We start from the raw sequence: 24569 nt of genomic DNA, 5'->3' as shown, positions 1-24569 counted from the left end.
GTTGGATCAAAACTGCATATCTGCAGCGGCTCAACAGAAAGGTTTTCAGCTTCTTTCTAAATGAAATATTAGTTTCTTTCCAAAAGTTAAAGGGAATCATTTTTCAAAGTTTAGCAGCCTGTGTCGCGAAAGCTTGCCCTCCCTGGCTTGTTTTATATAATGAGTGAGGTGAGCCAATCTTTTTCTGATCTTAGGGCATGCCTCACGATGTACCGTTCAATCCTAGATGACAGTGATGAGTCAAAGGAAGAGTTTAGACATTTAAAGACAAGGCGGAGGCTCTTGAAAGACTTTATTATTATTTTTTTATCGGAAGCCAGTGTAATGCTTAGAGAGCAGGGGTAATATGATCTGATCGCTCGAGTTTCAGCAAAGTTCAGGCTGCAATATTTGGAATTCTCTGGACTCTGTTCAAGGAGAAAGGATGAAGACCAGGGTAGATGTTTTTTTGTTTTTTTTAATTTTTTGGTAAACATTTTTTTAATGTTTTTTTTTTTACACATAACCATACCAACTTACAAACTATGGATCATTACAAACATTACACATTCAATTATGTGGCTGTTTTCTCACCCCTTGTGAATTCCTCGGCACCTTTTTGTGATACCCCATAACTCTGCTCCACATCACATCCGACACTGGCCCCCTTAATTCTGCCTCCCAATTCTGCCTCGTCTGTCCTATTTCACTTCCAACCTTAGACATCAATACATCAATAGCTCATATATACGTGAGACTTCGTGTCCCCCTTCTGACACATCATAAAATGTCTCTATAACCTCGTCCGGCTCTAGGGACAACTCAGTCTCTGGCCGGGAATACGTGATGTGTTGCCCCCGGTGCACTCCTGTGTCTCACATCAGCTCCTCAAACTCCTTGGGCCTCCCCTCTTTTAATATATCTCCCACTGTTGCTACCCCCACGGGTTCCCACCACCTCCTCGCATTTAGGCTGGCTTGTTAGTCTACCCCTTCCAGCGCCACTAGTGGTATCTGTAGGTTATACAGTGTTGCATTACCCTTCACTCAACATGCCCTATGACATATCGTGCTCCTCAGGCGCAACAGTAGATTCTCGCTGGTTGTGCGCGCATCTGGTAACCATATCACTTCCTTGAAAAAGAACTGAGCGCTTTCTGCACGGAGCAATCTTGATTCAGGTGTCTGTCCGTTTGACAGCCATTTGGCCACAAATTGCAGCTGGCTGACCATAGAATATACCTCAAAATTGGGCAGTCATATACCTCTTTGCTAGTATGGATTCTGGAGCTTCCATAGTGCCACTCTACACCTTTGAATGTTGCCATATGAAGCTCCACCATATGCTATGTCATTTCCTAAAGAACTTCTTGGGTATCGCAAACGGGACATTTCGAAGTAATGTAGGAGTCTCTGCAGCACCACCATCTTCAGTAAAGCTGCACGCCCCATCATGGACAATGGTAGCCTAGTCCAAAATGCCATGCTGTTCTCAATCTTGGTCACCGCCTTCTCTGTGTTATGTATATGTTCTAACTGAGGGTCGTGGTATATATATCCTTACCCAAGTATCTGAATGTCACTATTTCCCACTTAATCGGTATCACCGGCAGTTTGTGTATAAGCTTCCCCACGTACCCTCCCAGGGGGTACAGACTCAACTTCTGGGGGTTAACGGTTATACCACACAGTGCTGCATACCATGCCAACATGTCTAGGACATATTGTAAATTCTCTTCTGGGTACTGCAGGTATAGGTGCATATCGTCTGCATACGAGATCAGGTGCCTCCCCCCGAAGTGCTTATAACCACCTCTCCATATTCCTCCCGTAAATAAACCACTAATGGTTCCAGTGCTACAATGAATAGCAATGGAAATCGTGCATCTCTGTCTTGTGCCCTTACTTAGCTGCCATTGCTCAGAAACCGTAGAGCCCGTTTTCACTCTTGCTATCGGCTCATTGTACAGCAGCCTCACCCATTCAATGTATGTGGGCTTAATACCAAATTCGTTCAGGACCGCTAGCAGCCACAGCCATCTGACTGAGTCAAATGCCTTCACTGAATCAAGTGACACTACTGCCACTTCCTGTGTATCCCCCTGGGTGTAATCTATTATGTGATGTAATCTCTGCAAGTTATTAGTAATATTTCTGTGTGGGACGTATCCTGTCTGATCTGAGTCTATGTGTTTACCTATGACCGGTCTACGCCTCTTTGCCTTGACTGCTATAAGAATCTTCCCGTCTTGGTTCAGCAACAAAAGGGGCCTGTATGAGCCACGTTCCGTATCCGGCTTATTTGGTTTGAGGAGTGGGATAATTATTGACTCCCGCAGGGACCCAGGCAATTTACCAGTGTCTAGTGCCCCATTTAGCATTGCCATATATTTATAAAATTCTCCAGGGAGCACATCCCATCCTGGGGCTTTACTGGTTGGTAGTTCCTTTATCACACTCTCTAGTTCTTCTTACATGATAGGTACCTCTAGGCTATCGCACTCCTCCGTATTTAGTTTGGGAAGATGAGTCTCAGTCAATTCATCTTGTATATTCACCTCTTCCTCTCCCACGGATTCATTATACAGGTGCCTATAATAGTAATTAAAACATTTATTCACTTCTTCTTGGGTCTCCGCAACTTCCCGTCCATCTCCTTCACGGCTATAATTGTCTGCCGTGTGGTCTCACTCTTATATAGTCATGCTAATAATCTGCCTGGCTTGTCCCCCTCTGCATGTTGTCTCTCAGTGTATTTCTTGTAACTTTTAGTTTGCCTAACCTTTCCCAGTGTTCCCTACACTCCTGCTGTAGGCGGGACACTTCCTTGGCTTCTTCTAGGGATCTATTTCCTGCCCGCATTATGGTTTCACCCATATTCTCCAGTCTCTTCCACTCTCGTCTCTCCCTTGACATCTCCACCCTTATTTCCCTGTGCGTCTCCGTAGGCCAACTTCCCTTTAACTACCCACCCTCTGCCCTCCCCAACTGTTCCCAACATTTGCCCAGCTTCAAAACTGAATCTCAGGCAGAAGCGCTGTATCTATTTTCTGGTGTCTCAAATGTGACATAACCTGGTTCCTTTTAATATAGCTGTTCATGCCTCTCACATTCCAGGTAGCTATTTTGAGTTCACCCATATTCTCCAGTCTCTTCCACTCTCGTCTCTCCCTTATTTCCCTGTGTGTCTCCGTTGGCCAAGTTCCCTTTAACTATCCCAACTCTCCTCCCACCCCCCCTTCCCCAACTGTTCCCAACATTTGCCTAGCTCCAAAACTGAATCTCGGCCATCCCTGCATCTCGCTCTTTTCTCGGCCCATTGCCGGTACTCGAGAGTGCAGCAGGAGGATATTGAACTACTAGTATCCTAACTAAACTAACCTAATGTGGGGTAATAGTGTGATTCCTAGCGCCGCTTATGGCTAAACAGCACCCGTGCCTCCTGCATTTAGCAACAGTGAGAAACGCATATATTTACCAGCTCAAGTGTCTCTGTCCAATCATTATGTGTCGGCCCCCATGTCACACAAGAGTACATTAATCACAAATTGCAGCTTCACTTATCACTTCCATCTCCCATCTGGTCTTCTTTCTCCATTGGCATATTTTGCAAGTCCATCCATTTGCTCACATCATCCGGGGTAAAAAAAAAACAGCACGGTCCTTATGCAGGACCTTCATCTTCGCTGGATACAGCAACATATATTTCAGGTTGGCGGCCCGTAACCTCCTTTAAACGGCCCAAGTAGCTCATCCTTTGTTTTTGCACCAAAAAGGTATAGTCAGAGTATGCTGTGATGGATGCCGATGCCCGGCTAATCATTCTCCTCCTTTCCGGAAGTGTTCCAGTATTCTCTCCCTGTCTTTGTAATTTAATATCTTGCCAATTATCAACTGGGGCAGGGTTCCAGGCGGCGGTCTCCTTGTTAGAACCCTGTGCGCTCTTTCCACAGTAAACCCTTGGGTGAGTGATCCGGCTCCTATTTCCTGCAAAAGCATGTCTTCTATATAGTTGGTCAAGGTTCGGACCTCCCTCGCCTTCTGGGAGGCCATTTATCTGCACGTTATTCCTCCGTGCCCGACCCTCAGCTTCTTGGGCTCTGTTTTCAAGATTCCGCACCTGTTGCTTCAGCACGGAAACTTCCTGAGTTTTATTGCAACTGCTTGTTTTAGCCTTCACCTCCTTCTCTATCACCACAGTGTGTTCTGTCAGTGCTCTGACATCTTGTCTAAAGAGGTTCACATCTATACTCATTGCGTTGATTTTGAATTCCAGTGTCGACTTCAGCTCTGCTATAGCCTCTAGTATTTGCTGGTCCATTCACCCGGGTGTTTCACCTTCATGAGCATCCTGCGATGTTTTCACGCCGTCCGTCGTCTGAGTAGGTTTGGCGAATGCATCGATCGACGGCTGTTTCCCTTTGCTTTAGATGCCATTGTAGCGCCTCCTAGTTCTTCAGTGCTCCTTTCTGCTCAAGTTCACGTGGTGCAGCCACTTGGCTATCACTGTGCCGTGTTGGGGGAGTGTTTCTGCTGTAAGTATAGCAACACGTTCGGTATTGACTCTTTTGTGGCTCTTTCCCTTTGCCCTCGCTCTGCACTCTTTATTCAGTGTCTCACTCCAACTTCCCATATAGTAGGGAGCTTTTATATTGCTTCATGCTTCGCATATTCCTCATCTCCTCCTTTTGTCCTTGTGCTTAACGGCGAATGCTTCAAGGTCTGGAGATGTTCATCAGCCTTTGCACCATCTCTGAGCACCCATTCGTATTGCCTTTGCGATCACTGTGCGTTTCCGGGTTGTTCAGACCGTTACCTCTATTCGCAATTGGCTTGCATCCAGTCGGCCTCTGTGCTTGACACTACTTGGTTTGTGCTCCCACCCAACCTGGACTAGCCTTTTTCTGGGAGGGTCAGTGTTAAACCCATTGTGCTAGGTTCATACGTCTTTTCTTTTATGCACACTCCTCCTCACCGGTGTCTCTGTCAACCAGCACCCCGGGGAGTTGTCAGCCCCATTGTTATTGCCCACGTGCTCTAGTGGGTGCCGTATGACTCCATCAGCTGGGGGCTGTATTGGTATTGGTTTCACTCACGTTGCTGCGTACCTGCAGGCGTGTGTACTTCCCTGCCTGTTTGGTGGCAGCCGCAATTCTGGTGGGCCTACTTTCAGCCTTTGGGTTGTTTAAGTCTTATGGTGATCTTTAGTAGCTAACCTGACACGACTCCGATAGCCTGTGGCAGCATCAGTCGGTCGTTCCACTTTAGGCACATTTCACTATTTGTATACTGATGGGGTGTCTTCGGTCGCTGTATTCCGCACTTCAAATTATTATCTATAATGTATGATCCTATCTGCACGTGGGTTAAGCTGTTGTATTGTTTATTTTCCTCTGCTACATACCCCTATTCGGGTTCTGGTTTTTGCTGTACGTATCAATTCCGTGCCTGTGCCCCCATACAGTGTCGCTGCATGCCTGGAATGTCACTGCTGTGGTCAGCCTGCCCGTGTTATGGATCCGCTCTACTTGTACAATATAAGAGAGTTCACGTCTTTGTTCAGGTGTCAATTTCACTCTTTTACTAGCCCTGCTCTCTGCAGTTCTGCACTTGCTAATATGTCGCCACGTGCAATGTCTGATACAATGTGTTCGCCGTTGTTTGAGGGGTTCCGCCTCTGAGTCGTCTGACTGCACCGCACACCAGCTGCTTCGAAGAGATGTTCCCGATCACGTCCATTACTGTCCTGATCTCCAACTTTTCAAGAGTTATTGGTATCTTGGAGGCTGTAATCCTGTTTTCACCCGGGTGATTCCACAGAGCTCTGGGCTCATTCTATCCCTCTGCCGCTTCCTACGATGTTATTTATATCGTGTTCGCCCCTCCGGCGCATGAGTTTGGACCTCCAGGACCTCTTGAATACTCGTCGGCCCTTTGTGGTTTCCAGCCGGCTCTACCCCACGCAACTGCAGCCACTCCCACGCTCAACAGCCTTACTCGCTGCCGCCGTGTCTTTTTCCCTCTTTCCGATCCCTCTTTCAATGAGCAGAGTTTGCTTTTTATTAGACTTGAGCTTGGCTCCTCTCCCTGTGGTGCGGCTCTCCTACGACTCATTCCTTTGTTCTCTGCTAGGCGCCATTTTGCTTTTGTCCGCCGACTGGACTCTGCAAACTTCTCCAGCTCGCGGTTTACTTCAAGCGCTGCAAATTGCACCCAGCATTCGACCACTGCATACTCCTTATGTTCATACTTCTTTAGTTACAGATTGGCATTTCACAGCAGGCTCAAAGCGCATTTTCTCTTCAGGATCATTGAAGGATCAGCAGGAGCACATAGGAATCACGTCCTATTCTGTGGCCATGTAGCCACAAGCCCCTCCCTCCCCAGGTAGATATTATCAAAATCAAGTGTTGAGGAGACGAGTGCATTCGCCACCATGACCTGGTGGGGGAAGGTAAGATAGGGAAGCATGTGCTTGATCTTCCTAATAAGGAACAAGCATGATTTAGAAACAGATCCCATTTGTTTATTTTGGGTACGCTCCCTGTCAATTATGTCTAAGTTCCTAACCTCTTGCTTAGGTTCTGGGCATTGGCCTTAAGTTCTCAGGCCAGACCTTGGGTCAACATGTCAGAACCTGTGGCTTTGGAGGGACAAAAGTGGGCACACAAGTTTTTAAGTAGCCAGACCGGTTTGTTGCTGAGATGTCTGCACATTTTCAATACATTGAGACTTCTGCACATCACACCGTGTTTGGCAAAAAATGTCAGCAGAAATCTAGGGGTTTCAAGCTTCAAATTATAAACCAAATGTGGTCAGAATTCCCAGTAGTTTTTCCTGGACTGCCATAATGACCTAGGTTCAAATCCTATCTTGGAGTTCTTGGATGTAGTAGTTTTTGTTTAGTAGTCTTCCAATTGGAACTTGTATTCCTACATGTTCTAGGAACGGTTACACCTGGTTCTATTTTGTCACATGCTTGAAGAACTGTACGTAAGACTTTGCATGCTTTGGTACCTTTATCTCCCAGTTTCTGTATATAGTACATGTCCACTTGATTCTACAAAAAAAACTCTTTGAGGATCATTCTTTTGTGGTCTCTGCATACAGCCTTCTTCAGTTCATTGTCACAAATATTAATCTGCTTTAGAAACATTCTCTCAAGCTTCCTGAATGCAGCATTTCTCACCTTTGGTTTCTTAACATATTTGTATTAGAAAGGCTATCATGTTTTAGGAGCTTTTATCTCTGGTTCCTGGATCAAGTTCATCTCATGTTTGAACTCTAGTAGTTTGTATGGTCACTTCACTCTTGTCCTGGTGGCCTGGGCAACCGAATGTCTGTCAGTTTTTTGCTTTTTTACTGTACACAGTTGTTCATGCCTTTGCTGTGTTGAGTGTTCTCAAACATGCATTTCTGGCATGTCCTCTGTGGTCTCCCTTTTACTTCTCGTGGGGCTCTTCAATCCTCTGGTGGCTCAGCAACAGCAAGGAATCTGGCATGCTTAACTTGCTTTTCACCCCATGAGTTATGCTGCTTACATCCAGAAAGTTGGTGCCCGACATTAACTGTATCTCTCTATCCAGGAGAGCATTTGGGGTGGTGACTTGGACGCATCTCTTGTGCAGGACTCCTGCCTCTCTTTTTGCTAGTGCTCCTCTTTTCAACTTCTGCTGAGCTGCTGTTAGGTGATGAATAGGCGAGAGGAAAGACTAATTTCTTGTCCTCTCGGAAGGCAGGACATCATGCACCCAAAGGGGGTTGGTGTAGTGAGGCAAAATTCTCCGTTCAGGGGGTTACTCCCACTACATTGGATGGTGGATGAAGCAAAGGGTTTGAAGAGCAAACTACCCCTAAAGGAGCATGGTCTGCAACAAGAGTGAATTACCTTGCAGATGGATAATAATGCAATAGTATATTCCTTTGACGGCCCATTAGAGAGTTATGCATTCCTTTTCAATGGTAACATTGAGTGCTTCTCGAGTGAATAACGTCCAGCTAATGAATGCAACATGCTTATATTTTCCATCTTAAACCTGCAACAGAACACCTCTCAACCCTACCTTTGACTCATCAGTTTGTAACGCAAAGATTTGGTTCAGGTCCAGCATTCTAGATATTGGAGGAGGGCAGTTTGCAGTTGTGGGGTCCTGGAATACTGGTTCATTCCATTTTAGGGAGTTTAGGTTCTTAGACAGCATCTGTTAGTTTAGGGAGTTTAGGTTCTTAGACAGCATCTGTTAGTAAGCAAACCTGGGTCAAAAACTACAGGATACGCCTCCTGGAATGGTCAATTGGGACTAAAAGCGATCAAATATTTAAGTGAGCAATCCACTGGATTAGCTGTTATCACTGCTTGTTGGACAGGAGAGCAGTTTAAGGTGGTGCAGATGTTCTTCCCGGGCATGGTATGAATGTTTACATTCATATATGAACTTGTATATTCCCTGTGGAACTGGAACTGTGTAGGTGCCCCATGCAGTCCAAATGGCAAAGCTTTGGATTGGAATAATCCTTTGGCAATGGAAAAGGCACTGTATTCTTTGTTGGGATGGTAGTCTGGCACCTCGTCATCAGCTGACCCTAGGCATCTGCCATATCTCTCAGTAACACCTGTGAGAATCCTGAAGGTGTCTCACCCACTAGTCCCTGGAGATCTGTCATCCAGGTGGCCAGGACACGACCATCGCTATTGGATCCAGTTCCTGGGGGTGCATCAGTGGGGGAGGATCACCTGGATGGGGGTAGAGGGGCGGGGTCTTCAGGGAGTGACAGCGGGACTCCGCGCGAGATGTGGTACCTCCTTTCTTATAGCCCCTTTTCCCCCATCCTACCCCGTGAGATATTTAGAAGCTCTAACCCCCTTTTCCGACACAAACACTTTCCTACAACGTGAAAGACAGCAGACTAAAACCATAGCAGTTTACCTGACATTTCCCAACACAAGGGTCAGGCAATTGACCATAACTATGCACACCTGACGGCCCTTTCCCTTCCCCACAGTGATAAAAGGCAGAGCACGAGCGCACACTTTGAGCAAGGCCGAACGCACGAGGAAACGGCTACACCGGACCAGCAGTTCAAATGGAGGAGAAAGGTGGCGAGACCTGGAGGGACGACGAATGGGGAACTGCCCTTGCCAAATCAGACCTGCAAAGCCTCCGAAAAGGAAAAAGTTCAGCTGGAGTGTGGTGTGACAGGTGCCAACGGTCCACGGGGCTCCCCTGCACTGATAGCCAAAGCGGGAGGAAGCGCTGGCTGTCCTTGCCTCCAGAGATAAGAAACTGCAACAGCACAGCCAGTGAGTTGAAGAAGACAGATAGTAAAACCGAACTGTGTTGGGCCCAAGGTTGTAGGCGGCAACCCTGATGAACAAAGAAATTGTGTTTCTCCAGCATGCGGTCTGGCATGGATTCACATGCTCATGAATATTCCCTGTCGTCAGGCTGGGAATCCTCGGTAAAGAAAAAATCAGTTTGTTTCGTTTCTGAACTGTCTTTCTACTAATAACCAATCACTGGTCTCTGGGTCATACTGCCCCCAGACAATGACTGCCCTCTACCTAAGCCCCTTCTCTGGCAGCCATCTTCAGATTTTTACAGCACGTTCAAGGGTTGGGAGTCCTTGTGCTATAGCTCTCGAGCTTTTACTGAATTTTGCGTTTTTTCAAAGAGTTTACTCTCATATTTTTGGTCAATTGAGCCTCAAGCTCCACTGATTCTACTTCCGCCCAACAGGGACCTGTTTCAGAATTTTTCTACGCCCCTCAAGGGCGAATTTTTCATCAAGTTTTCACTTCTTGGAGGATTCTGGAAGATCTTTGAGGCCTACCCCGCGTGGTCATGGCCCAGGACAAAGGAAACACGACGCCTGTTGGATCCAAGCTGTTCAGGAGCTGCCTGGGATGCGGATTGCAGAATGTCTTCAAGGAAGATGAGCACTCCCGGTGCCTCTACTGCCTTTACGACGACAAATCGCACGTGGAGAAGGACTGTACATTTTGTAAGAACATGTCCGAACAGACAATGAAGGAGCGTCCCGTTCGACTCACCAACTGGCTGGAGGTGAAGAGCTCAGCAGCAGGTGAGAAGAGGAAGAAGTCTGAGCGTTCTTCTAAGACCTTTGAGGGCGCTCCAGCGACGGGGGCCCAACAAAAGGCAATGCACTGCGAGTCCGTGGGCACTGGGAGCGCCAATGGTTCGGGCTCCTTGGCTTCCAGGCAGGGCGCGATGTCACTGACACCATCAACCATGAGCCAACGCTTTGGCTCGGTAAAGAGGAAGTCGGAGAACCCGGGTAAGCTTCGGGATAACCCCCGGTCGATCCTGACGGCGACAGCCGAGGGGGATCGAGGCAGCGACCCTCCCCCAAGGTGAAGGCCTCAGGCACGCCCAAGGTCGCGAAGGCCCTGATTCACCCGGCTAAGGCCTTGATCGAAGGAGTCGTGGCAGCCCTGGTGAAGCCTGTGGAGGCTACCCCAGTGGAGACGACTGCCAGGCCTAGAGTTCGCCTGCCACCCCGGAGGGAATCATCTTTTCAGCCTATCGAGAAGACCCCTGTGAAACCCCAGGAGGAGAAAGAGGGGGGGCACAGTTGCCATAACGGACACAGATACCACCTCCGAAGATGAGCTGGCTGGCAAAGATCCTGGACAAGAGGTTCGAGGAAGTCCGGTCCTAAGGGAGGGATCCCGACGTGGCGGATTTAGAGAGCAACGGTGGAGCCGACGAGGAAACTGGGGACCCCACTCCCCAGCCGTCGCTCATGTCGCAGCCAATGCCACAGGACAACTCAGGAGCAATCTTGATGGCTATCCAGACCCTGTGTACGGAGATAAGGACAAGGTTGCCCTTACCCCTAGCAGATGATCCAGTGGCGCCTGGACCTTCGGGAAGTCCTCCGAACGAGAGGAGGTGAATCCATCCTCCCCCTCCTTTCCAGCTTCCCCTCCACTGAGGGATGAGACGGGAACGGAGACGACGGGTGCGGACAACAACGCTACGGATCTCCAATCACCCCCCTGCCCGTGCCTCCCCTCCCGACAAAATTGTCTCCTTTCACGCTATGATCGCCAGGGCATCTTTTCCAGCTCAGTCCCGAAGAGCAGAAGGAGGGTTTCCTCTACCAACGGCAGGAGGCCAAGAGGAAGACCGTCCTCTCAGTACCGTTACTGGACGACATCTGGGACGAAGGACTGTTGCGGCTCAAGAACCCGTCCACGGCTCCTGCGAAGAGGGACCGGTATAAGAAGTAGTACCAGATCCCAGACTCCTCCCCGATGTGCCTTAGAACTCAGCCGTCCCCGGATTCAGTGGTCTCCGCAGCAGCCTAGAAGAAATCGGCAGGTGCGACGGGATCAACTTCCACTTCCCCACCGGACGGCGAGGGGAAGAAGCTGGACGCCATGGGACGACGAGTCATCTCGTTGGCGGCGACGACCATCAAAGCGGCCCTCGTGATCGTGGCGCGCTGCGACAGGGAGCTGTGGTTTAAGATCGCTCCCCTCCTGGAGTTCCTGCCTGGCGACAAGAGGGCGGAGGCCCTTGAAATCCTACAGGAAGGCGACGTGGCGCTGGACCACGCCATCACGGTGGCTACGGACATCGGCGACACTGGGGTTCGACAGATGGGCAATGGCAGTTGTCTTCACCCAGGCGGTTGGCTCAAGGCCACCGACTTCCGTCAGTACGTTCAGACCAGGGTACTAGACATGCCCTTCGACGAGAACAACATTTTTCGGCAAGGCAGTGGACGAGTCACTGCAGGCCATCAAGGTGGACACTGAGACGGCCCGGGCCTTGGGTTCTCTCCATCAACGACGGCTGTCCTTTTGGACCCCCGGAGGCAAGTCTCAAGGTGCCTCCAAAGGATTTGGTGGCGGTTCCTTGTCGTACCGCCAAGCGGCCCGCTCATCGTTGCAAGAGGCCTACAGAGGCTGCAGCAAGGCCGGAGGACGTCGTCGTCGCCAAGGAGGCAAAGGTGGCAAGGCCTCAGCGAATTGTTCGCTTCAAGGTGAGCCTGATGAGGTAAGAGATGCTTAATCTTGAGCCTTGCCACCTCCCGTGGTTGTGCATGTGTGTACTGCTATGTATTCTTGTATTCATGAGCATGTGAATCCATGTCAGACCCCATGCTGGAGAAGGAACAAGTTACTTACCTGTAAATGTTGTTCTCCAGCATGGGTCTGGCATGGATTCACATGCGAACCCTCCCTCCAAATCCTCTGCGGCCCTTCTCTTGGTCCTACTGCCACTTTACGTGCTACCAAATGGCTGCCAGAGGAGGGGCTTAGGTAGAGGACAGTCATTGGATGGGGCAGTATGACCCAGAGACCAGTGATTGGTTATTAGTAGAAAGACAGTCCCGAAACGAAACAAACTGATTTTTTCTTTACTGAGGATTACCAGCCTGACGATGGGAAATATTCATGAGCATGTGAATCCATGCCAGACCCATGCTGGAGAACAACAGTTACAGGTAAGTAACTTGTTCCAACTGAACTTTAAAGACACCCTAGCAGAAGGTTCAGAAGCAGAGTGGTCAGACATCGCGGTGCGCTCATTCGAAGGACTCTGACTGAAGCCTTTGTGGGTTGTGTTTGTTGAAACTACTCGAACCAAGAGGCTTTAGGGAGAGGCCTGTGTGGAGTGATAAAGTAGTCCTACAGGGGTCGAGCAAAATTCCTTGTACACTCTAAAGTCTTTGGCACATTGGAAAAAACTGATTGAACTGTAAAACTGGCAAATGTGAACCCGACAGAGAGATGCCTACGAATAGAGGTTAAACTGGGATATACCAATGAACATTGTGACGGCTGAGGGATGTCCACAATGGATAGTTGTTCAAAAGGACATTGAGAGTGTTTGAATGCTACGATTTTGAGTGAAAGGCTATAGTGAACCCGATTGAGGGAGGCTAACTTTACAAGAAGGATCAGAGCCCGGCTGAGGGGGATGCAAGGGGTGAAGAGCAATCGCCCAACGTGAAGGATTACCAAAGGTTCTTTTGTTTTGTTTATTGTCTATCGTACTGCAGGCCTTCTAAGGCAAGAGACTTTGCAAGAAAGAGACTTGGCCCCAGAAGGTCCTGGCATCGTTGAAGCGTAACTGTAACCTTGTGCTCAAAGGTCCTGCCTTGTCCCATGTTCTAAAAACGTGGGGAAGGGAGACCCCATCACTACCATCCTGTCTTATCATTTGGTTTACACCTCTTTCTTTTCTTGTGAACATTATCCCACACTACTTGTAATTTAGTTGTGAGAATTGGCTATATTTTATTTTTAGTTTAGGCCCTTTTTATTTGACAAGACGCCGCTAGAACTGCCTCATTATTATTTGATCCTCGTAGCTTGCTCCCATCTTAGATTTAGGTTTAGATTAGGTGTTTTCCTCACCCGTTATACAGTTTACTAAACACCCTTGAACTGTGATCACTTGGGTCTTTCTTTACTTTTGCCACCATGAGTTCCTTACACACCACGCAACCAAAACTCTCAAAACGTCCAGATGCTGAGTAATGGTTTACAAAATAAGTGTTTAGTATATAACATGAAAGCGTGCATGTTAATCTCAAGTGTAAATGTGTAAACCAATCTTATAAAAATACTTTCAATTCACAGCAAAATGGTACATGGAAGTGTACATAAAAATGAAGAAAAATGCAGACTTGCAACTGTGTATGACAGGGGCTCGTGCAGGGTTATTCACAGAATATTCATGACTCATTTCCTGGGCTGTGAAGGAGGGCTTGACAGGAGTGCTGTCTTCTCAGTTTGCTTCTCCTTCTGTCATTCACGTACGCTATTCATGATGTGTTGTCTTGCTATGTATTGGATCTCCAAAATCACCCATTAGAATTGGGCAAAAATTGATTGGTTGCGGCTACGCATACGGGTGAAGGCTTTCATTTATCCAGGCATTAGCGCTTCCTTCACAAGCAGTGTTTATGGGCTTTCATGCAAACTTACTGCAGATGCAAGTAGTCTCTTTCCTGGGGTAAAAGGTGAGGGTGACTAGCTGGCAAGGGACGAACAATAAATGTATCATATAAGATAAACAAGTAAAGGTGGGGTTGTCACTTTTATGCTTTCCTGTTCCCATGTAATGGATCTCTTGGTTGTTTGTGTTGCAACATGGTTGATGGGAATTGTACCCAGCCCTCCAAAGTGTCTACTGAATGTATGCTCACTGTTCTTCCTTCCATTAACCACCTCTTTTTTCCTTTAAAGCTGACAATCGCAACAAGAAGCGCGTTGTTCACCAGAAGAACAAGCGTGATTTCTCTGCCTTCAAGGACCCGGACAATGAGCTGAAGGTGAAGATCTCGCCACAGTTACTGCTGGCAGCACATCGCTTCCTGTCTACCGGTGAGTGTGCAGTTCCGCCCTGCAACTGCTTTGCCCTCATTTTGCGCTGCCCTTGATTCCATTCTGACTTGCTGCTTCTGATCCCACTATGTACATACCCCACCCCTTTCTCTTAATTCACCGTTCTTTTGGGAATTTCTCTTTTTTCCCTGGCCTCCTGCATTGTATTTTGCTCAGTGTGGTGTGCTTTGTCCTTGATCTTATTATTTTGGCAACTATCCTTTTTTTCTTGGAATTGATGTCTTTTTTTTTTATCTTGATGTACATAGCCCAAAGTCAAACGCAATATAGCATTTATAGTAGGGTCATCGAAACTTCTTTTCCCATTTTCATTTTTAAACCTGCCCCCCCCCCCACAAATAATAAGGTTAACAAATAATTGGTTCCGGTTCCGCTGTCCTTAGGTACTTTACGTATCTCAGTGTCTCAAGTTCATATTCTTCATTGAACATTCCCCTCCCCCTTTGGGCCTCAAGGGTCTTACTTCAATTTTGAAATAAATTCTTCAGGGTCTGTGGCCTGAGAAACATGTGTTCCTTGTCTTGCATAAACTCTAAGAATGGTGCCCAGGTTCGAGAGGATCATGTCATGTTTCCCATGATGTGTGCAGTCAGGTTTTCCATGGCCACGATTCCCCATATATTGACCCACCAGTACGACGGGATTGGCCCCTCAGTTGTTTTCCAAAAATGTGCTCGATTTAGTTTAGCTGCCAACAGTAACTGTTATGAGTTCCGCCCTGGGACCAGATGCAGGAAAAGCACCATCATCAGACACGTGCCCCGGCAATAGGATACAAGGGCTCATAGGAAGTAATGTCCTGGTGATATCTTTTATCCTTGACCTGATTTCTTGCCAATATGTCTGAATTGTAGGACAAAGCCACCACATGTGTATGAGATCCACAGCTGCCCACACCCATGCCAACAGCTGTCAGAATATTCAGGTGAGATCGCATGTAGTCTCTGCGGGGGTCATGTACCATTAATAGCATATTTATATTGCACATTCCCTAAATACAGTGCACCTAGAGCTTTTTTTGGGCTCAAGTCCATTTTTTCTGCTTGAATCTGCTGGGATCTCTGACCCTAAATCTTTTTCCCATTGTGTCATGTATGTAGGTTTGTCCTCAGCAGAGGCCTTATCTAACAGGCGATAACAATTGGATATTTTCAGAAGACCCCCAGAGTTCAATTCCTATGGTGAGGCATGTACCCGCCCGAGTAACTCAGTCATTGGAACCCTAGTGTCTGATTTGGAAGGATCTAAACCATTATATTCCAGGTAAAGTAAACTTTTCTTTACATTCTATAAATATGAGGGGCTTCCCGTCTTTATATATGTCCCTTAGTCTTAGGATTCCAAGTGATTCCCATTGTGCAAAGATTCCCTTCATGATTCCTGGGGAGAATTCTGGATTCTGTAGCACCAGTGATTGGGGTTCAAGACCTGTTTTTAACCCCCAATTGCACACAAGCTTTGGCCCAGGCAATAAGGGTAGAATGGGTAGATTCTAGTAGGGGGGCTCTGACAGAATTTGGTAGGAACAGCAGATGGGCTAAAGGGGTGCGTGTCCAGCCTTGCCCTATTATCTTCTGTTTCGGGCTCCTGTCCTTTAATACGCAGTCTAACATTGGTGCAATCTGTGCTGCACAGAAGTAACGTTGTATTGACGGGACCCCCATTCCACCCATCCCCTTTGACCTCAATAGTATGTGGCGTGAAATTCTTGGTGGTTTCTTTTTCCAAATGAATTGGTCTATTGCAGCATTCTGAGGGTCTAAGAGGTCTCTTTCAGGTACGAGGATTGGCAATGCCTGGAAGGCAAAGAGGAACCTCAGTAAGATTGCCATTTTAATTGTGATGATCCTACCCAGCCATGATATTTCTTGGAGTTCCCAACATTTTTGTCTCCTTCCACAGGCCTGGGATGTTAGCTCCTATAAGCGTTTTATATGATTTAGTAATATGTGCTCCTAGGTATACAAAGTCGTTGTCTACCCACTTGAAATGAAAGGCTGATTGCATTGCCTGTTGGGTTTCGGGTGATTCTCTGATTGTCAAACGCACCCGCTTTTGATGGTTAATGCGGAAGCCTGATACTATGAAGAATCTTTCGAGAAGATCTAATAAAGGCGGGATCGACTGTAGAGTTTTCTGAAGGAAGCAGAAGATTTCGTCCGCACATAGCGCCACTTTGTGTGTTACCTACGTGCATCGGACCTAATATGTGCGGGTTACTCCCTATCATTTATGCTAGGGGTTCTTTAGCCAAGGTAAAGATTAGGGGAGACACCGGCATCCTTGCCTCGTTCCCTTACGTAAAGGTAGCAGAGCTGTCCTGTTATCATTAACTTTAAATTATGGTGGCTGGCATTTGGAAGTTAGCCCGTATTAGTTTGCTAGTTTGCAAAAGACAGATCCGAACCATAGGCTGGCAATATGTCTGGCAAGAAGTCCCACGACATGCTATCAAATGATCGATGAGCAACCAGGGAAAGGAGTGTGTGAAGCAGCAGCGCCTCGGCTGGTGCCGCGGCGGCCGCGGCGCGAAGCCGACCCGCACGAGTCGGGAGGCGCTGTCGCGTCCGCGGCCAGAGAGGCCAGAGAGGGGAAAGGGAAACCCGCGGAGACTAGCCGCGCGGCTAAAGCCGCTACGGGGGGACACGGCGGGGCCACGCAGGAAGCCGCTATGTGCAGCCGCGGCGGGGCCGCTCATCTCTCACCTGTTCGCCCCGGTCCGGGGGGTGGGGAGCATTGTTCACGGCGACGACGGGATACGGGGAAGCAGCGCCCGGCTCGCTGGCCCCGTGCTGCTCATGACGCTGCCAGAGCTGCACGTTGCTGGGGGGGGGGAGGGCCCTGCCTCAGGACGCGTCCATACGCGTCGCGGCCACAACCGCATGGCCAATACCACCGCCCTCCACCACCAGGGGAACGGGGCCAACACCACCGCCCTCCACCACCAGGGGATCGGGAAGAACGACACGCTGGGACAGCAACCCTTAAGAGAGGAGGGACCATGTCCCAGGGACCAATAAGAAGGGGGTTAACTCAAACCCTCAGGGATTGGTGGGGGCTTGATACCTCCACCTGTGATAAAAGAGCACCCAGGGAGACTAACGGGTTGTTCTCATTACACAGGAGACGGGGAGGAGAGAGGAGAGCGAACCAGAGTGGTGGGCCTATCCGGACAGCGGCTCGAGATAGGACCAAGCCAGGCCCAGTACCGTGGTATTATAGGAGGACAAGATACCGGTGAAGTTAACCGGGAGGACATATGATTTTTCTTACAGCATCTGCTGCCTTAAACCCAGAATAAATATTGTTTTAGCACGTGTCTGTCTCCGACTATAATTCCACCCTTCACACTGGCGACGAAGGTGGGATTTTTGACAGCGCGATGGAATCGTTAATAAAGACCTTGTCTGAGGGCCAACAACAATTGCAACAGATGCTACAACTGCATTCCCAACAAGCAGCTACGGATCGGCAAGCCTTTCAACAAGCCATACAGCTGCAGGGCTCTATATTGACCACCGCACAGGACAACCAGCATGAGGCCATGTCCCGTCTCACCGATGCAGTGGCCAGCACTAGAAACCAACCACTGGTGCCCTCGGCCCTCCTACAAAAATATAAGGACGGAGAGGATCCCGCCTTCTTCTTTACTAGTTTCGAACGTATAGCCAGAAACGCACAGTGGCCTCCTGACCGGTGGGGTCAGTACGTCGCCCCCCTACTGTCCGGGGTGATGCAGGGCGCCTATCAGGCGGTAAATCCCAACGGCAACACGCCGTACGGAGAGATCAAGGCTGCCGTACTAGACCGCTTGGGCTTGGACGACGAGGCATACCGGATCCGACTGAGGGAAACCAGGCTCAGGACCGGGGAGAATCCACGCCAGCTGTACTATAGGATAAAGGACCTGGCAGAGAAGTGGTTGTTGGCTCCAAACCCCGCTAACCAATCCCTAATCGATAAAATAATTCTGGAACAATTCGTAGAAGCCCTGCCCGGCCAGATGCAAAAATGGGTTAGGCAGCACCATCAACCCACCCTGACCGAGGCCGTGGATATTGCATCGGCATACCAGAAGGCAGGCCACTTCCGACTACCAGCTACAGGGGTATCGGCCCGCTTCGCCATCCCGATATCCGACCCCCACATGATTAGGGGTAACCGAGCCTTACCCATAAGATGGAGACCTCCCGATGAGAACAACAGGAGACCCGAAGACAAGAGACCAGGAAACGAGGAGAAGGCCCCAGCACCGACTCCTAGCTACAAGCAACCGCAGTGCTATGAGTGCAACGAGTGGGGCCACATAGCCCGGTTTTGTCCCAGGAGAAGAACAGTCGAACCCATGGACATCGGCTATCTGACCCCGATGGACGAGAACGGTGTCCCAGGACCATATGTGGTGGACGTTCGAGTCGACGGCAGACCATCACGTGCCCTTTTGGACAGCGGCAGCAGGCAGACCGCCATTTCACCAACCGTGAGTAACGCTCCCTGCTTACCTAACGTAACTGTACCTATCCGATGCATTCATGGGGACACCAAATGTTATCCGATGAAGGATGTAGTGATTGACTTGAATGAAACCTCTTCTCCCTTGAGGGTTGCCGTCCTACCTTGTCTCCCAACCCCGGTGGTAATTGGGACCGACCTCCCCGGTTTCGGTCGGACATTAAGGGACACCAGGGAGGGGCAGTCCCCGTCCAAAACCGATCCGGCGGGAACCGACCCCGTCTCCCAGGAACCCCCACCCGGGCGAAAGAGGAGGACCCGGATGGCATGGTGTCAGGCCAGTTACATGACCCGACCTATTGACTGGAAGCTAGAAGACAACGAAGACACCATAAGGGGCGAGACCCTGACTGACCCCACCCTACGAGTGGCCAGAGAAAGAGCCGCCCGGGAAGGGGAACCCAACATCGCCAGAGGCCCAGGGTTTCTACTGCGACAAGGTCTCCTATACCGAAGGTATAAGGGTGACGATGACACCATGAAGGAACAACTGGTGCTACCAAAGAGCCACCGACTTATAGTGCTACAACTGGCCCACAACCATCCCTGTGGAGGTCACATGGCCTCTCTTAAAACCCAACAAAACCTACTAAAGAGGTTTTACTGGCCCGGCATTTATGGAGAAGTTGCCCAACACTGCAAGAACTGCCCCACCTGCCAATTGACTAGCGGGGTTCTACCCGCAAAGGCACCACTACAGAAAATGCCCCTCATTGCGATTCCATTCCAGAGGATCGGCATGGACATAGTGGGACCCCTGGAACCAGCCAGCCGGGGTTATAGATACTTACTGGTCGTAGTCGACTACGCTACTCGATACCCCGAGGCCTTTCCCCTAAAGGGAACATCGGCCCGGTTGTTATGCGACCAGCTGATTCCATTCTTTGCCCGAGTAGGGATTCCCTCCGAGATAATCACCGACCAGGGGACCAATTTTATGTCGACCCTCTTAAAACAAGTATGTGGACAGTTCCAGATCAACCAGTTGAGAACCTCAGTATATCATCCCCAGACTGATGGACTGGTAGAACGTTATAATCAAACGATCAAGAAGATGCTAAGAAGGGTGACGGGACCAGATGGAAAAAACTGGGATCGGGTGATTCCCCTAGTGTTAATGGTGTTAAGAGACACCCCCCAGTCATCCACCGGTTTCTCTCCCTTCGAGCTCTTGTTTGGGAGACAACCTCGAACAATACTAGACCTGGTTAAAGAGGAATGGGAAACCACAGAAGAAGTATCTTTAACCGAGTATACAGAGGAATTAAAGGAACACCTAACCGCCCTACGTACCCTGGCCCAAGATAACCTTGGACGTGCCCAAACAATTCAAGAAAGAAACTATAACAAGGGGAGTCGTATGAGAACCTTTAACCCAGGGGACCAGGTATTGGTACTCCTGCCCACCAGCACCAATAAACTGTTGGCTAGATGGAGAGGGCCGTACAAGGTCACTGAAGTGCTAAGCCCAGTAACCTACCGGGTACACCAGCCCGATCGCACCACCCCTGAAAAGGTCTATCATATCAACCTTCTAAAAAAATGGAATGAGCCTCTTCTGAGCGCCTTTGTATGTATCGAGGAAGCCAAACCGGACGAGATCCCGAACACCGTTCCTGATACCCTAAATTCAGTCAATTGGGGAGACACCCTAACCCTCGAAATGAAGACGGACATCAGGAACCGGTTGTCCCCTTTTGCTGATGCCTTCTCCGCCTTACCTGGAAGAACCGATGTACTTGAACATGTTATCAAAACAGATCCCGGACCACCTGTGAGGCTTAGACCCTACCGGATACCCGAAGCCAGGCGAACCATCATCAATTCCGAAGTGGACGAGATGCTAAGGATGGACATCATCGAGCCTTCGGTCAGCGTTTGGTCATCACCCATAGTGCTTGTCCCTAAACCGGATGGCTCGGTTCGTTTCTGTATGGACTACAGACAATTGAACGCGGTGTCCCGATACGAAGCCTATCCGATGCCTCGGATGGACGAACTCCTGGAGGGCCTGGGAGCAGCCTGTTTCTTAAGCACTCTCGATTTAACCAAGGGATATTGGCAAATACCCCTTCGCTCCCAGGACAGGGAGAAAACTGCCTTTTCCACCCCACGAGGATTATATCAGTATAAAGTCCTACCCTTTGGTCTTCACGGGGCTCCCGCCACATTCCAGAGATTGATGGACATCATACTGAGACCGCATACTGGATACGCCGCTGCCTACCTGGACGATATTGTGGTATACAGCCAATCCTGGGAATCGCATCTGAACCATCTGGAACAAGTAGTGGCTGATTTACAGAAGGCAGGCCTACATATCAACCCCAGGAAGACCACGATGGGAACCAATGAAACCAAATATCTGGGCCACATAGTAGGTGGGGGAGTGCTGAAACCACAGTTATCCAAAACACAGGCTATCCAAGATATACCGACTCCTACCAACAGGAAACAAATACGAGCTTTCCTGGGATTGATCGGGTATTACAGAAGATTTATCCCTGACTTCTCCTCGATAGCCGCTCCCTTGACGGACGCATTGAGACTTAAGGGGAATCCCAACCTGACCAACGACCCGAAGGCCTTGAACGCCATAGCACACCTAAAACAAAGGATCACGTCCAACCCGGTCCTCTGTTGCCCGAACTTCCAGAAACATTTCTTTTTACAAACGGACGCCTCAAACCAGGGCCTGGGAGCTGTGTTATCGCAGAGGAATGGAGAAGACCTGCAACCGGTGTGCTTCATCAGTCGGAAACTATTGCCCCATGAAGCGGCTTACTCTACCATTGAGAAGGAGTGTCTGGCCATCAAGTGGGCTGTTGACTCGCTTCCGTACTATCTGTTGGGTCGCCGGTTCACTCTGTACACCGACCATGCACCCCTCCAGTGGCTAGCCCAACACAAGGACACGAACCAGAGGGTCCTACGCTGGTTTCTCTCCCTTCAGCCTTTTGATTTCGTCACATTGCACAGGCCTGCCAAGTTTCAGCTGGTGGCTGACTATCTGTCTAGGTGTTCACCCTGGCCCGAACGGCCTGGGATTGGGGTGGGGATGTGTGAAGCAGCAGCGCCTCGGCTGGTGCCGCGGCGGCCGCGGCGCGAAGCCGACCCGCACGAGTCGGGAGGCGCTGTCGCGTCCGCGGCCAGAGAGGCCAGAGAGGGGAAAGGGAAACCCGCGGAGACTAGCCGCGCGGCTAAAGCCGCTACGGGGGGACACGGCGGGGCCACGCAGGAAGCCGCTATGTGCAGCCGCGGCGGGGCCGCTCATCTCTCACCTGTTCGCCCCGGTCCGGGGGGTGGGGAGCATTGTTCACGGCGACGACGGGATACGGGGAAGCAGCGCCCGGCTCGCTGGCCCCGTGCTGCTCATGACGCTGCCAGAGCTGCACGTTGCTGGGGGGGGGGGGAGGGCCCTGCCTCAGGACGCGTCCATACGCGTCGCGGCCACAACCGCATGGCCAATACCACCGCCCTCCACCACCAGGGGAACGGGGCCAACACCACCGCCCTCCACCACCAGGGGATCGGGAAGAACGACACGCTGGGACAGCAACCCTTAAGAGAGGAGGGACCATGTCCCAGGGACCAATAAGAAGGGGGTTAACTCAAACCCTCAGGGATTGGTGGGGGCTTGATACCTCCACCTGTGATAAAAGAGCACCCAGGGAGACTAACGGGTTGTTCTCATTACACAGGAGACGGGGAGGAGAGAGGAGAGCGAACCAGAGTGGTGGGCCTATCCGGACAGCGGCTCGAGATAGGACCAAGCCAGGCCCAGTACCGTGGTATTATAGGAGGACAAGATACCGGTGAAGTTAACCGGGAGGACATATGATTTTTCTTACAGCATCTGCTGCCTTAAACCCAGAATAAATATTGTTTTAGCACGTGTCTGTCTCCGACTATAATTCCACCCTTCACAGAGTGACAATCCCCCCAGGAGTTTTGGAGCCATCTCTATTAAATCAACTACCCATCGAATGTTGTCTTGAGCCCCTCTATTTTTAATGAAACCTGTTTGGTGTTTGTTAGGAAGGAACTCTCCCAGTTGTGTGGCTAGGATTTTACTATAGAGTTTAGCGTCGGTATTCAAGAGGGCTATGGGGCGATAAGAAGTGCAGGACTCTGGGTCTTTTTCAGATTTCAACAGTAGAGTGGTTCTAGATTCTGCCATAGATACCGGGACTTCCCCCGATTTGGGGAACAAATTAAATAGAATGGTGAGTTGGGGGATTAGGGGCCCTGCAACGCCTTGTAAAATCCATTGGTAAACCCATCTGGACCGGGAGCCTTTCCTGCTGGGAGGGAAAGTATGGCTTGAGCTAGAGGGAAAGTATAGCTTGAGCTAGATATTGGGTTCTCTAATGATTCCCTAATAATGTCAGCGATTCGGGGGAGTTGTGCCTATTCAATAAATTCTCGAAAATGGGTGGGGTTCCCCTGATGTGGGGTGAAGACCTTCTAAAGGAAGTCTTCCACAACCTTCAGTTTTCCTGATAACGTGGTCTCTTGCTTCCCGTCCTCCCCCGTCCCCCCCTTCAATGCCCCAATATAATTGCGAGTTGACTCTTTCCTGAGTTTGGCTGCCAATAGCTTATTTGACGTGTTGCCCCTAGAATAGAAGTATTGTTTTGTTCTGAGTAGGGACTGTGCCGCCTGCACTATTATGTGAGTTTCCAGGGCCTGTCTAGAACTGTCCCCTCCTGCATAGCTTGATGCATATGCTGAGTTTTACCCCAGGCCATTGATTGCCTAATAACTCCCGAAAAACAGCCTTCCCTGCTTCCCATACAGTACGTATGTCCATATCCTCTGTCATTTTTTCTTGAAAGTAGTGGATTATAGACTCTTCTATTTGAACCCTATGGCCGCATCTGTTGATATAGCTTCATTAAATCTGGGGGTTTCTGTCAGGCCATGCCCTGACCCAGGTCCAACTCCAGTTCTACGGGGGAGTGGTCTGTGAGGGCTTTCGGTAAGATCTCCATTTCCTTAACCGTTGGGATAAGAGTGGTTAAGACCAGGAACATGTCTAATCTTGAGAAGCCCCCATGTAACGCAGAATAAAATGTATATCCCCTCTCTCCAGAGTGAAAGAAACGCCATGCCTCCATTAGTGAGAACTCTCTCAGAAGTGTCGTCATGGCATAGTAATTGCTTCTGTCAATAATAGTGGGATCCAGCGTTTTGTCCACGGATCTACTACACAATTAAACCCCCCCCCCCCCGGATATAATTTCGCCTTCCATGAAATTCACCAATGTCTCCAAGAACGTCCCCAAACACTCTGCCAGCTTTTCATTGGGACCCTATATTACCCCGAGTGTGAGTTTGCGATTAACCAAATTGCCTTTAAGTAGCATTTATCTGCCTTCTGCGCAGGGTCGGACTGGGGCATAAAATTGTGTCGGCCACCAATGAAAAGGTGGCCCACAGTTGCAAATGAGAATTCATTCCTTTTGTGACGCTGTTTGAATAGTACCCAAGGCGGAGGTTTTTGATAAAATGTGATGAAAATTGAAAACTTTAAAGAATATTTATTCAGCAGCACTGGTCAAAACTATTAGCCACATAGTGAAGTAACTCATCAAACTGGCCCCGCTTTGATGCAAAAAACGGGTCCACACAAGCATTTTGCGTTTTTGGTTCGTCCATTGGCATATTGCCGTATAAGCTAGTCCGAGCCT

General features: G+C 49.4%; 1 protein-coding gene across 4 annotated transcripts in view; it reads left to right on the top strand.

The window, feature by feature from the left end:
* The window catches only part of CNNM4 (cyclin and CBS domain divalent metal cation transport mediator 4), a 938359-nt gene that overhangs the window by 318491 nt on the left and 595299 nt on the right, over positions 1-24569 (top strand). For all 4 annotated transcript variants that reach the window (XM_069619069.1, XM_069619070.1, XM_069619071.1 and 1 more), the window contains exon 3: positions 14206-14343. In XM_069619069.1, the coding sequence (XP_069475170.1) occupies positions 14206-14343 (138 nt within the window). The remainder of the gene's footprint in view (positions 1-14205; positions 14344-24569) is intronic.

The sequence above is a fragment of the Ambystoma mexicanum genome, chromosome 10 (assembly GCF_040938575.1).
Source record: "Ambystoma mexicanum isolate Mex_15411 chromosome 10, UKY_AmexF1_1, whole genome shotgun sequence".
In the NCBI taxonomy this organism is placed as follows: Eukaryota; Metazoa; Chordata; class Amphibia; order Caudata; family Ambystomatidae; genus Ambystoma; species Ambystoma mexicanum.
Note: the sequence above shows the minus strand (reverse complement) of the source record. Positions and strands in the feature narration are given on the sequence as shown.